We start from the raw sequence: 14,562 nt of genomic DNA on the forward strand, positions 1-14,562 counted from the left end.
GGCGCGGTGATTGGTCGGGCGCCGGAAGGAGGGCCGCCGCCGCGAGGGGGCGTGGCCCGGCCCGGGGTTCGACGGCGGGGGGATGGACGGGGCCGTGTCTAACTTGGACGTCTGCAACCTGGCCTATGGCGGCAAGCTGGACGACCTCAAGGACAAGGTCCTGGGCGACAAAGCCCAGGCCACCAGGACTGACCAGGTAAAGGGGCGTCATCCCCACTCAGCCCTATTTATTGAGCGCTTAGTACAGTGCTCTGCACATAGTAAGCGCTCAATAAATGCGATTGATGATGAGCGCCCCCTGCGGGCAGAGCACTGTGATAATAATAATAATAATGACGGCATTTATTAAGCGCTTACTATGTGCAGAGCACCCTTCTAAGCGCTGGGGGCGCTACAAGGCGATCAAGTTGTCCCACGTGGGGCTCACAGCCTTCACCCCCATTTTACAGATGAGGGGACTGAGGCGCAGAGAAATGACTTGCCCAAGGTCACACAGCAGACACGTGGTGGAGTCGGGATTTGAACTTCCTCTCGTCCCCCTCTCCATCCCCCCATCTTCCCTCCCTTCCCCACAGCACCTGTATATATGTATATATGTTTGTACATATTTTTTTACTCTATTTATTTATTTAATTTATTTGTACATATCTATTCTATTTATTTTATTTTGTTAGTATGTTTGGTCTCTGTCTCCCCCTTTTAGACTGTGAGCCCACTGTTGGGTAGGGACTGTCTCTAGATGTTGCCAATTTGTACTTCCCAAGCGCTTAGTACAGTGCTCTGCACATAGTAAGCGCTCCATAAATACGATTGATGATGAGGATGATTTGAACCCACGATCTCCGACTCCAAAGCCCGGGCTCTTTCCACCGAGCCGCGCTGCTTCTCTAGTAATAATGGCAGTTGTTAGGGGCTCACAGTCTTCACCCCCATTTTACAGGTGAGGGGACTGAGGCGCAGAGAAGTGACTTGCCCAAGGTCTCACAGCAGACGTGGTGGGAGTCGGGATTTGAACCCACGACCTCCGACTCCAAAGCCCGGGCTCTTTCCACCGAGCCGCGCTGCTTCTCTAGTAATAATGGCAGTTGTTAGGGGCTCACAGTCTTCACCCCCATTTTACAGGTGAGGGGACTGAGGCGCAGAGAAGTGACTTGCCCGAGGTCACACAGCAGACACGTGGTGGAGTCGGGATTTGAACCCACGACCTCCGACTCCAAAGCCCGGGCTCTTTCCACCGAGCCACGCTGCTTCTCTAGTAATAATGGCAGTTGTTAGGGGCTCACAGTCTTCACCCCCATTTTACAGATGAGGGGACTGAGGCGCAGAGAAGTGACTTGCCCGAGGTCTCACAGCAGACGTGGTGGGAGTCGGGATTTGAACCCACGACCTCCGACTCCAAAGCCCGGGCTCCTTCCACCGAGCCACGCTGCTTCTCTAGTAATAATGGCAGTTGTTAGGGGCTCACAGTCTTCACCCCCATTTTACAGGTGAGGGGACTGAGGCGCAGAGAAGTGACTTGCCCAAGGTCTCACAGCAGACGTGGTGGGAGTCGGGATTTGAACCCACGACCTCCGACTCCAAAGCCCGGGCTCTTTCCACCGAGCCGCGCTGCTTCTCTAGTAATAATGGCAGTTGTTAGGGGCTCACAGTCTTCACCCCCATTTTACAGGTGAGGTGACTGAGGCGCAGAGAAGTGACTTGCCCAAGGTCTCACAGCAGACGTGGTGGAGCGGGATTTGAACCCACGACCTCCGACTCCAAAGCCCGGGCTCTTTCCACCGAGCCGCGCTGCTTCTCTAGTAATAATGGCAGTTGTTAGGGGCTCACAGTCTTCACCCCCATTTTACAGGTGAGGGGACTGAGGCGCAGAGAAGTGACTTGCCCAAGGTCTCACAGCAGACGTGGTGGAGTCGGGATTTGAACCCACGACCTCCGACTCCAAAGCCCGGGCTCTTTCCACCGAGCCACGCTGCTTCTCTAGTAATAATGGCAGTTGTTAGGGGCTCACAGTCTTCACCCCCATTTTACAGATGAGGGGACTGAGGCGCAGAGAAGTGACTTGCCCGAGGTCTCACAGCAGACGTGGTGGGAGTCGGGATTTGAACCCACGACCTCCGACTCCAAAGCCCGGGCTCTTTCCACCGAGCCGCGCTGCTTCTCTAGTAATAATGGCAGTTGTTAGGGGCTCACAGTCTTCACCCCCATTTTACAGGTGAGGTGACTGAGGCGCAGAGAAGTGACTTGCCCAAGGTCACACAGCAGACGTGGTGGAGCGGGATTTGAACCCACGACCTCCGACTCCAAAGCCCGGGCTCTTTCCACCGAGCCACGCTGCTTCTCTAGTAATAATGGCAGTTGTTAGGGGCTCACAGTCTTCACCCCCATTTTACAGGTGAGGGGACTGAGGCGCAGAGAAGTGACTTGCCCGAGGTCTCACAGCAGACGTGGTGGGAGTCGGGATTTGAACCCACGACCTCCGACTCCAAAGCCCGGGCTCTTTCCACCGAGCCGCGCTGCTTCTCTAGTAATAATGGCAGTTGTTAGGGGCTCACAGTCTTCACCCCCATTTTACAGGTGAGGGGACTGAGGCGCAGAGAAGTGACTTGCCCAAGGTCTCACAGCAGACGTGGTGGAGTCGGGATTTGAACCCACGACCTCCGACTCCAAAGCCCGGGCTCTTTCCACCGAGCCGCGCTGCTTCTCTAATAATAATGGCGTTTGTTAGGCGCTCACTATGTGCCAAGCAACGTTCTGAGCCCTGAGGGAGATACAGGGTAATCAGGTTGGCCCACGTGGGGCTCACAGTCTTCACCCCCATTTTACAGATGAGGAAACTGAGGCACAGAGAATAATAATAACGATGATGGTATTTGTTAAGTGCTTACTATGTGCCAAGCACAGTTCTAAGCCCTGAGGTAGATACAAGGTAATCAGGTTGGCCCACATGGGGCTCACAGTCTTCACCCCCATTTTACAGATGAGGGAACTGAGGCACAGAGACTAATAATAGCAATGATGGTATTTTTTAAGCGCTTACTATGTGCAAAGCACTGTTCTAAGCACTGAGGTAGATACAAGGTAATCAGGTTGTCCCACGTGGGGCTCATTCATTCATTCATTCAATCGCATTTATTGAGCGCTTACTGTGTGCAGAGCACTGTACTAAGCGCTTGGGAAGGACACATCAGCAACAGATAGAGACAGTCCCTACCCAGCAACGGGCTCACAGTCTAGAAGGGGGAGACAGACAACAAAACAAGGCATGTAGAAAGGTTCACAGCCTTCATCCCCATTTTACAGATGAGGGAACTGAGGCCCAGAATAATAATAATAATAATGATACCATTTGTTAAGCACTTACCATGTGCGATTCACTGTTTTAAGCATTGGGGTAGATACAAGGTAATCAGGTTGTCCCACGTGGGGCTCACAGTCTTCATCCCCATTTTACAGGTGAGGGAACTGAGGCTCAGAAAAGCGAAGTGACTTGCCCAAAGTCACACAGCTGATAAGTGGCCGAGTCGGGATTAGAACCCATGACCTCTGACTCCCAAGCCCGAGCTCTTTCCACTGAGCCACACTGCCAATTCGGCAACATGTAGAGACGGTCCCTACCCACCAACGGGCTCACAGTCTAGAAGGGGGGAGACACAAAACAAAGCAAGTAGACAGGCGTCAATCAATCAATCGCATTTATTGAGCGCTTACTGGGTGCAGAGCACTGTACTAAGCGCTTGGGAAGTACAAGTTGGCAACATATAGAGACGGTCCCTACCCAACTGTGGGCTCACAGTCTAGAAGGGGGAGACAGAGAACAAAACAAAACGTATTAACAAAATAAAATAAATAGAATAAATATGCGCAAATAAAATAGAGTAATAAATACGTACAAACCTATATACAGAGTTGGTAGACTCATTCAATCAATCAATCAATCGTATTTATTGAGCGCTTGCTGTGTGCAGAGCACTGTACCAAGCGCCTGGGAAGTACAAGTTGGCAACATATAGAGACAGTCCCTACCCAACAGTGTTCCCTGCCCACAGCCAGTTACCATCAAAATAGATAAATAAAATTATTGATACACATCATTGATAAAAATAAATAGAGTAATAAATACGTACAAATATACACAAGTGCTGTGGGGAGGGGAAGAGGGTAGGGCAGAGGGAGAGAGTGGGAATAAATTCTAGCTTCTTATCTGGACCCTTTAACAATAATAATAATAATAATAATAATAATAATAATAATAATGATGGTATTTGTTAAGCGCTTACTATGTGCCAAACACGGTTCTAAAAGCTGGGGTAAAAACAAGGTAATCAGGTTGTCCCACGTGGGGCTCACAGTCTCAATCCTCATTTTACAGATGAGGAAACTGAGGCCCAGAGAAGTTAACTGACTTGTCCAAGTTCACATAAAAGACAGGTGGCAGAATCGGGATTAGAACAGTGCTTTGCACATAGTAAGCGCTTAACAAACACATCATTATTATTATTATTAGAACCCATGACCTGTGTGACTCTCAAGCCTGGGCTCTTTCCATTAAGCCACGCTGCGTCCCTTTATCATCATCATCAATTGTATTTATTGAGCGCTTACTATGTGCAGAGCACTGTACTAAGCGCTTGGGAAGTACAAATTGGCAACATATAGAGACAGTCCCTACCCAGCAGTGGGCTCACAGTCTAAAAGGGGGAGACAGAGAACAAAACCAAACATACTAACAAAATAAAATGAATAGAATAGATATGTACAAGTAAAATAAATAAATAAATAGAGTAATAAATATGTACAAACATATATACATATTGTTGCAGGTGAGGTGGGGGACGGGGAAAAGAGATTTCCCGACCCATCCCCTCTTGGCCACATCCCCCAATTATCCCAGTGGTGAGGGTGGAAGCACTTGGAATTTATATAATAATAATTGTGGTATTTGTTAAGCACTTGGAATGAGCCAGGCACTGTATTAAGCGTTGGGGTGGTTACAAGCAAATCACGTTGGACACAGTCCCTGGTCCCTCTGGAGGCTTACAGTCTTGATCCCCATTTTATGGACGGGGTAACCGAGGCCCAGAAAAGTGAAGTGACTTGCCCAAGACCACACAGCTGAGGGGTAGTGGAGCCGGGATTAGACCTCAGTCATCATCATCATCATCATCAATCAATCAATCAATCAATGTCGTATTTATTGAGCGCTTACTGTGTGCAGAGCACTGTACTAAGCGCTTGGGAAGTACAAATTGGCAACATATAGAGACAGTCCCTACCCAACAGTGGGCTCACAGTCTAAAAGGGGGAGACAGAGAACAAAACCAAACATACTATGCCATACAGCTTCCACTCCCTTCCCCCCCCCACCACACACACAAAAAAATACCAAACAACAACAAAAAAACTTGTTTCTATCAGCCTCCATCTCTCTGTTTTGGTCCCTACTAAAATTTGATAACCACAGTCTCTTCTCCCTGGTGATGACTGTCACCCCCTCCAGGTTTACATTCTGTTCACTCCTTTTCCCAATGCGCATTCCTCATTTAGTGCGGGTATCATTTATCAGCATGGTTAACTAAAAGTAGTAATAATAATTGGGCTATTTGTTAAGCATCTACTATGTGGCAGGCAGCGTACTGAGCGCTAGGGTGGATACAAGCAGATCAGGTTACTGTTGGGTAGGGACTGTCTCTATATGTTGCCAACTTGTACTTCCCAAGCGCTTAGTACAGTGCTGTGCACACAGTAAGCGCTCAATAAATACGATTGATTGATTGATTGATCAGGTTGGACATCATCCCAGTCGCACATGAGACTCACAGTCTTAATAATCCAGATCACCACCGTGCCCGTTTCTGTTCCCACTTTTTGGCTTTACGTCTGTTTCCTGCCCTGGTGTCTTCATGCCTTTTAGCCCACTTGGCTCCCCCAGTGCCATTCTACTCACTGCACCTTGATCTTATCATCATCAATCATATTTATTGAGCGCTTACTATGTGCAGAGCACTGTACTAAGTGCCTGGGAAGCACAAATTGGCAACACATAGAGACAGTCCCTACCCAACATTGGGCTCACAGTCTATCACCGAGCACTTGCCCGCAGCCTTCCTCTGGCCTGGACCTCCCTCCCCCCGCAATATCTGAAAGACCACCATTCTTTCCACCTTCAACACCTTCCTAAACTCACATCTTCTACAAGAGGCCTTCTCCTACCCTACCTGCCCTCCCTTGATAGGTACTTAGATCTCTATCCTTTAATCCCTTGTTATTCACTCTACCCTCAACATTTATGTACATATCCTCCTATCTGTAGGTGATTTCAGTGTGTGTCTCTCCCGCTCCTGTGGACTGTAAGCTCCTTGTGAGCAGGGCTCTGTGTCTTCCAATTCTATCCTATTGTACTTTCCCAAGCACTAAATACAGTGCTCTGTACACAGTAAGTGCTCAAAAACCATTGATTCACTTATCGTGTTCATCAAGCCAAATGTTAGTGCAGTCCTTGGCGCCCAGTAAGTGCTCAAATACCATTAATTTAATTGTCTCCATCAACTCAAACGCTTGGTGCAGTGCTCTGCACACAGGAAGTGCTCAATAAATACCACTGATTGATTGATTGATCGATTGATCAACTTGGTTTCTCTCATTACCAAGAGTCCCCCCTGCTTTCCCCTGGGTTCGGTTACCCCCTGTTGATTTAATCCTTCCGACCCATCCTACCTGGGAATGCTTTGTTCTCCGTTTTTTGGTTCCCCAAATAGCAGATTGGCCAGGCTGTACTGTGGCCGCCCCTCGTTTGCATTTCCCATCCAGGCGTGTGAACCTGGGGGCTTTCGTTTCCTTTTCTGTCTGCAGGATAACAGGACGGCTTTGCACTGGGCGTGTTCGGCAGGACACACAGACATCGTCGACTTCTTGCTGCGTTTTGGAGTGCCGGTGAATGATAAGGATGATGTAAGTACTAGTCAGAGCTGATAAATGCCCGAGGTAATCTCTGGGCACCAGTGTAACGTTTATTCCTCTATATAAAAAGATAGCCCTGTCTACCTTTTGGCTCAGTGGCTGGACATCTAAGCCCAGGGACAGGAGTTCCTGACTCTTGATTCAATCATTCGTTCAGCTGTATTTTTTGAACTCTTTCTGTGTGCACTGCACCAAGTGCTTGGGAAAGTACAATACAAGAATAAACAGACTCATTCCCTGCCCACAATGAGCTTACAGTCTAGAGGAGGGAGACGTATACGAATAAATACATTACAAATATGTACATAAGTGCTGTGGGGCCGGGAAGGGAGGAGAACAAAGGGAGCAAGTCAGAGTGAAGCAGAAGGGAGTGGGAGAAGGGGAAAGTGGAGGTGTCTAGTCTGGGAAGGCTTTTGGAGGAGATGTGCCTTCAATAAGGCTTTGACCTGGGGGAGAGTAATTGTCTGTTGGATTTGAGGAGGGAGGGATTTCCAGTCCAGGGGTAGGACGTGTTCCAGGGGTCAGAGTTGAGACAGGTGAAATCGGGGCACAGTGAGAACGTTAGCACTAGAGGAGCAAAGTATGAGGGCTGGGTTGTAGAAGGAGAGAAGGAAGGTGAGGTAGGAGGAGGCCAGATGATGGAGTGCCTTAAAGCCAGTAGTGAGGAGTTTTTGTTGGATGCAGAGGTGAATGGGCATCCACTGGAGGTTTTTGAGGAGCGGGGTGATATATCCTGAACGTTTTTGTTGAAAAATGATCCGGGCAACAGAGTGAAATATGGACTGGAGTGGGGAGAGACAGGAGGCTGGGAAGTCAGCAAGGAAGCTGATGCAGTAATCAAGGCGGGATAGGATGAGTGATTGTGTTAACGTGGTAGCAGTTTGGATGGAGAGGAAAGGGCAGACTTTAGTGAAGCCGTGAAGGTGGAACTGGCAGGACTTAGTGATGGACTGAATGTGTGGATTGAATGAGAGAGAGGAGTCAAGGGTAATGCCAAGTTTACAGGCTTGTGAAACAGGGAGAATGGTGGTGCCAAATTCAGTGATGGGGAGGACAGGGTTTGGGTGAGAAGGAGTTCAGTTTTAGACATGTTAAACTTGAGGTGACAGGAGGACATCCAAGTAGAGATGTCTTGAAGGCAAGGGGAAATGCGAGACTGCAGAGAGGTGGAGAGATCAGGGAGGGAGATGTCGATTTGGGTATCATCTGCGTGGGGGTGGTAGTTGAAGCCATAAGAGCGAGTGAGTTCTCCAAAGGAGTGAGTATAGATGGGGAATAGAAGGGGACCCAGAATTGAACCTTGAGGTACCCCTATAGTTAAGGGGTAGGAGGCAGAGGAGGAACCCGAGAAGGAGACTGAGAATGGATGGCCAGAGAGATAAGAGGAGAATCAGGAGAGGACAGAGTCAGTGAAGCCAAGGTTGGATAATGTTTCTAAGAGAAGGGGGAGGTCCACAGTGTCGAAGGCAGCTGAGAGGTTGAGGAGGATGGAGTAGAGGCCATGGGATTTGGCAAGGGGATGATCATTGATGACTTTGCTAGCTCCCTTGAGACTGTAAGCTAGCAGGGAATGTATCTGCTAATTCTGTTGTGCTCTCCCAAGCGCTTAGTATAGCGCCCTGCACATAGTAAGCGCTCAATAAAAACCATTGATTGATTGATATTCACGTTCCACTATAAGCTGGCTGTGAGCAGGGAACGTGTCTACCAACTCCGTTGGATTGTAGTCCCTCAAGCGCTCTGCCCACAGTAAGGGCTTAATAAATACCATGAATCAACGTGGTCTTTTTGCTGTTTCCGTCCCCCCAGGCGGGTTGGTCTCCTCTTCACATTGCCGCCTCCGCTGGCCGCGATGACATCGTGAAAGCCCTCCTGGCCAAAGGAGCCCAAGTCAACGCCGTCAATCAAAACGGCTGCACACCCTTACATTACGCCGCTTCCAAAAACAAGCAAGAGGTGGGTCCCCTGGCCGTCAGCCCCTGCCCGTTGCATCCTGAAAACCCACTTCAGCTGAGCAGACCCTTTCTTTCTTGTTTTAATCTCTTCCCACCGCCGCCGGACTGCAGATTGCCGTCATGTTGTTGGAAGGAGGAGCGAATCCCGACGCGACGGACCAGTTGGAGTCCACTCCGTTACACCGGGCAGCGGCCAAGGGGAACCTGAAGATGATCCAGATCCTCCTGCAGCACAAGGCCTCCACCAACATTCAGGACTCGGAAGGGAACACTCCTCTGTAAGTGAGGATTTGGTCTGCCCCTGGGCCCCGGGCACCTAAGAATTCTTGGATGGGTCCATGCCAGTTGTCCTGAGGGGCTGACACTTACTTCACTTCCACAGACTCTGGGAGTCCAGTTATTAATCTTTTTTTATTGAGCGCTTATTGTGTACTAAGCACTTGGGAGAGTACAACATGACAGTTGATCACGAGCATACAATCTAGATCACACAGTCTACTTATTACTAGAAGAATAAGTCCTGTCATGTTCCTCTGACTTATGTCTTGGTTTTGACTATCATCTGTCCTCCTTACCCTTATTTTGGCTATTTTGTTCCTGAGCGTCCCTTGATCAGTAAGCACGTTTTTTATGGCCTGTGTTAAGGGCTTAGTATGTGCCAAGCACAGTCTTAAGCACTGGAGTAGTTACTCACTAATCAAATTGGACACAGAACATGTCCCACATGGGGTTCACAATCTCAGTCCTGATTTTACAGATGAGGAAACTGAGGAACAGTGAAGCCGGGTGACTTGTCCAGGGTCACACTGCAAGCAAGTGGCAGAGCAGGGATTAGAACCCAGGTCCTCTGACCTCCACACCCATGATCTTTCTGTTAGGCTGCACTGATTTTCCCTCTCCCTTGACTCTTAACCCCATGTGGGGCAAACTGTGATTAATCTGCTTTTAGAGGCTTTGTAATTTGTCTATTGCAAACTGCCTCCCTCTCAAACTACCTCTCTCTCACATGCTAAATGGTAACATTCTTACACTTGTTTATCTTTTAAATTGTTTTATGGTATTTAAATGCTTACTGTGTGCCGGCACTGTACTAAGTACAGAATGGGTACAAGGTAATCGGGTTGGACATAGTCACTGTCCCACATGAGGCACGCAGTCGTAATCCCCATTTTGCAGGCTGGGTAATTGAGGACCAGAGAAGTGAAGTGACCTGCCCAGGTGACACAGCAGACAAGTGACCGAGCGGGATTAGAACCCAGGTCCTTCTGACTCCGAGGCCCCTGTTCTATCCATTAGGCCATGCTGCTTCTCAACACCTTTCTAAATACCTTTCACCCACTGCCACAGTAATAATAATAATTATTATTATGGTATTTGTTAAGCACTTACTATGTGCTAGGCACTAATACTAAGCACAGGGTTGGATACAAGCAAATCATCATCATCAATCGTATTTATTGAGCGCTTACTGTGTGCAGAGCACTGTACTAAGTGCTTGGGAAGTACAAGTTGGTAACATATAGAGACAGTCCCTACCCAGCAGTGGGCTCACAGTCTAAAAGGGGGAGACAGAGAACAAAACCAAACATACTAACAAAATAAAATAAATAGAATAGATATGTACAAGTAAAATAAATAAATAAATATAGGGCTGGACAGAGTCCCTGTCCCACATAAGGCTCACAGTCTTAATCCTCATTGTACAGATGAGGTAACTGAGGCCCAGAGAAGAGAAATGGCTTGTCCAAAGCCACACAGCAGACAAGTGGCAGAGTTGGAATTAGAACCCATGACCTTCTGATTCCTAGGCCCATGATGTATCCACTAGGCCGTGTTGCTTCCCAGTATGTCAGTATACAGCCTCAGTGGTCTAGCAGGGAGCCTAAGGAATAGTTTGGTTAACTTGTGGTGTGTGTTTTTATTTCAGACACTTAGCCTGTGATGAAGAGAGAGTGGAAGAAGCAAAACTACTAGTCTCCCGTGGAGCAAGTATTTACATAGAGAATAAAGAAGAAAAGACCCCGCTGCAGGTGGCCAAAGGGGGTCTCGCATCCTTGCTCAGGAGACTAGTGGAAGGCTAGGTGAGCTGAGTTTGTTTTTTGTACTCCTTTTTTCCTGGGAACCACCTCCTGGTGTACCCTGGAGGGTGAAATGTTTGCGCTGCTTTTATGTCATAGGGTGAGGAAAATTTTACACCAAATCGAGTAAATGTCTGTGGACCAAGTTCTCCTCTCATTTCTTCCCCTGCTCCCATATCCTCCCTGTTAGCGAGAAGCTTTCTCTCCTTGGGGCTAATCAATTTATCACTGGTATTTACTGAGAGCTCATCTGTAAAATGGCAATTAAGACTGTAAGCCCCATGTGGGACAGGGACTGTGTTCAACCTGATGATCTTGTATTTAGTGCTTAGAACAGTGCTTGGCACTTAGTAAGTTCTTAACAATTGCCATAATAATAATAATAATTATTATTATTATTAACGGGATCTTGAGCAAAGGTTTTGGCTGCCACAGGGTCAGAGACGGAATCCTTGAGAGTGGCAGGGACTCAGCGAACATTGTAGCTGCAGAATAATAATAATAATTACTAATTATGGTACTTGTTAAGCACTTACTATGTGCCAAGCACTGTTCTAAGTGCTGGAGTAGATGCAAGTCAATCAGGTTGGCACATCCCCCGTCCCACATGGGGCTTACACTCTTAATCCCCATTTTTACAGATGAGGTAACCGAGGCCCAGAGAAGTGCAGTGACTTACCCAGGGTCACCCAGCAGACAAGCGGCAGAGCCAGGGTTAGATCCCATGTCCTTCTGACCCCCAGTCCTGTGCTCTATTCACTAAGCCATGACTAAAGGACACTATTTCCCCAAGTGCGGTGTGGAAGGGAGGACCCTCGGGGTCTTTTCGACCACTCCCAAGCCCGTAGATGGTGTAGCACCACTATGAGGAGAAACTGACCTCCATTCACTAACGAAATCATCAGTCCAGAGTGGCAATGCATTTCCCTCACGCCCATGACATCATTACACCCAGCTTCTGGCACCATTTTATTCCCCAAACAGCGTGGACACTTTCTTTCATGAGGATAGATTGCTAAGTGATGTCAAGTAAGCAAGCTATGCTGCTTTACAAAATGTACAGCAACTGAAAAACAGGGAGAAACGCTGGCTGTGGAAGAGAAGTGGCAGTGTTTTTCTTTGCATTTTTAATTGGAAATAAAATGAATCAGCACTTAGAACATCACTTTTGAGAAACAAAGTTTTCACCATCCAGAAGCCTGTGTTATTTCAGTGCTCTCTGCTTTCTAAACTGCTTGGCCCCACTAACAGTTGTTGATTCAGGTGAGTAACCGAAAGATTCTGCATCGATTATGAGACACAGAAAGCAAATACCAGACTTCAGACACACTGGTGCTTAGGCTGACTTAAATGATGCTTTATTTTGACAGATTGCTCGTTGTCTGTCTTGGGCACTTTCCGTCTCCTGTAAGGTTTCTGAATTTAGCACAACATCAGATATTCATAAAAAAGCATCTCTTCAGCCCAACCAGTTTGAACTGAAGAGTGATTTCCACTCAGACAGAACCGACCTGTGCGGAGCACGGAATTGTACGAACTTCTCGATTTACCCTAGTAAAGCTCCCTCATCCCAACATTTTGTTTTAAAGCTGGCATGCTAAAGCACCCTGGAGGAACTTGGGTGAAATATTTCACTTCTCCTTTTTCATCTGCATCCTTTATTGAGGAAATAGCACAGTTTAAGAGTGCTACCCAATGCAGAGAAATGCAGCGTGAAGCTTAGCTTCCTAGGAGACAGTGAAAAGCCCACTTCCTAGGAGACAGTGAAAAGCCCTCGTGTTTTATCTGGATTCCGGCACCAAATTGGGAAAGTAGGTACTGTCCAAGAAGATGGGGAAAGATAACAGAAGCCATCAGAGGAAAGCAGAGAGAATCAATGTAGTCGATAAGCTATTAGGATACAAACTATGCTTTCATCGAAGATTACTTTTGATTACAAAGGTAGAAGGCGGTCTCTGCGTTCGATGCAGAAAGAGGAGTGACACGTCACAAACACGGGACCAAAGAAATGTCGTTTCTTGAAATCCTTTTGATGGGATTGGGGAGGCAAGGGAAGGGGCAGGGAGGAAGCAGACCAATTCCTGAGGTTTTTACAAGAGCCATCAAGACTTTCAAGTCAAAGAAGCTATAGCAGAGTTGGGCAAGTAGAGGGCTCCGTTTGATAGAGAATCCCTCCGAATTAATTTCCTGGGGCCCAGGTTTCACCTGGGATTTGGGAGGCAGGTCTAAGGCCTTCAATCCAACGATCACTGGACCTGCTGAGGCACTGAGAGACACCTTCTAGGATATTGTTTCACTTGTGAATTGATGAAACAGCTTTATCTTAATCCTTTAATGGACTAACAGATTTAGAGGGGCTACTTTAAATGGTCCCTAAGGGTAGCTGGAGAGAGGGAAAAAAAATAACACAAAAATCCAACTCAAAAGGAACAGCAGTCAGCTGGTTGGGGAGAGGTTGGATTTATGTGTAAAAATCCTTTGCTCAACACTTGTGCGCAGGGAATGTGTCTGTTTATTGTTACATTGTACTCTCCCAAGCGTTTAGGAGAGTGCTTTGCACACAGTAAGCACCCAATAAATACGACTGTCTCCTGTCTGTCTTCTGTAAATTCAGAAATTTGCACTGCATCTAAGTCTCAAGCAGGGAATTCTGAATTTTCACACTCCCATTCAAACATCTGAAAGAATCACTGTAATGCCCCGGGGTAGGATGGCTAATTGTCTGGTTTTTTGTCTACAGGCACCCTTATGTCCAGTATTTTAATTTCCTGCCGTTGGCTTCCCTTCATTTTGGCAGCAGAGCCGTATTCCCGGGGACCTGGGAGAGAAAAGCCAAGGTGGTAGAACAGGAAGGAGTCAGGAGTCATGACGGAGTTTGGGTGGCGTGGTAGATGCAAGTCAATCAGGTTGGATGCAGTCCCTATCCCACATGGGGCTCACAGTCGTAATCCCCATTTTTACAGATGAGGTAACTGAGGCCCAGAGAAGTGAAGGGACTTGCCCAAGATCACAGAGCAGATATGTGGCTGAGCAGGGATTACAATCCAGGTAATCCCCATTTTACAAATGAGGGAACTGAGGCACAGAGAAGTTAAGTGGCTTTTGGTGTACCGCTGCACTGTGGCACATAGGATGTAATTTTATGAACGTGTGTGCCAGCACATGTGATGTCACGGGTCTCTCTGGGTCCCGTACTCATGAGGGCCGTGGGGGTGGGGGAGGGGGACGGGGTCCTTCCACACAAGGGCCTTCCGGCTAAAGTCCTCTAGCTAGCTTTGTAGCAGTTGTAACAAGTGAGAAAAGAAACAATGCCATTTTACTTTGTGTTTGACCCTTCAGGATAGGCTCGTTATGGGCACGGAGTGTATCTGTCTATTGTTATATTGTACTCTCCCAAGCGCTTAGTACAGTGCTCTCCACACAGTAAGCACTCAATAAATATGATTGACTGACTCGGAGGCAGCATCTCCATGCTTTTTCCCACTTTTCCCAACTAGGAGCAGTGTTGTCTAGAGGTTAGAGCATGGGCCTGGTTGTCAGAAGGACCTGGGTCCTAAACCAGGCTCTGTCAC

At 47.7% G+C, this 14,562-nt stretch overlaps 1 protein-coding gene across 2 annotated transcripts; it reads left to right on the forward strand.

Moving 5' to 3' along the window:
• The first annotated feature begins 82 nt into the window (after positions 1-82).
• Positions 83-13,882, forward strand: PSMD10 (proteasome 26S subunit, non-ATPase 10). Of its 2 annotated transcripts, XM_038748337.1 has the most exons (6): positions 83-196; positions 6,850-6,948; positions 8,767-8,913; positions 9,024-9,190; positions 10,840-10,993; positions 13,731-13,882. In XM_038748337.1, the coding sequence occupies exons 1-5, from the start codon at positions 83-85 to the stop codon at positions 10,991-10,993; spliced, it is 681 nt and encodes a 226-aa protein (XP_038604265.1). In that variant the 3' UTR covers positions 13,731-13,882. The 2 variants fall into 2 exon arrangements, with proteins under 2 accessions (XP_038604265.1, XP_038604264.1); XM_038748336.1 differs by lacking the exon at positions 13,731-13,882 and having other exon boundaries at positions 10,840-11,135.
• The last annotated feature ends 680 nt before the right edge of the window (positions 13,883-14,562 follow it).

The sequence above is a fragment of the Tachyglossus aculeatus genome, chromosome 6 (assembly GCF_015852505.1).
Source record: "Tachyglossus aculeatus isolate mTacAcu1 chromosome 6, mTacAcu1.pri, whole genome shotgun sequence".
Lineage (NCBI taxonomy): Eukaryota > Metazoa > Chordata > Mammalia > Monotremata > Tachyglossidae > Tachyglossus > Tachyglossus aculeatus.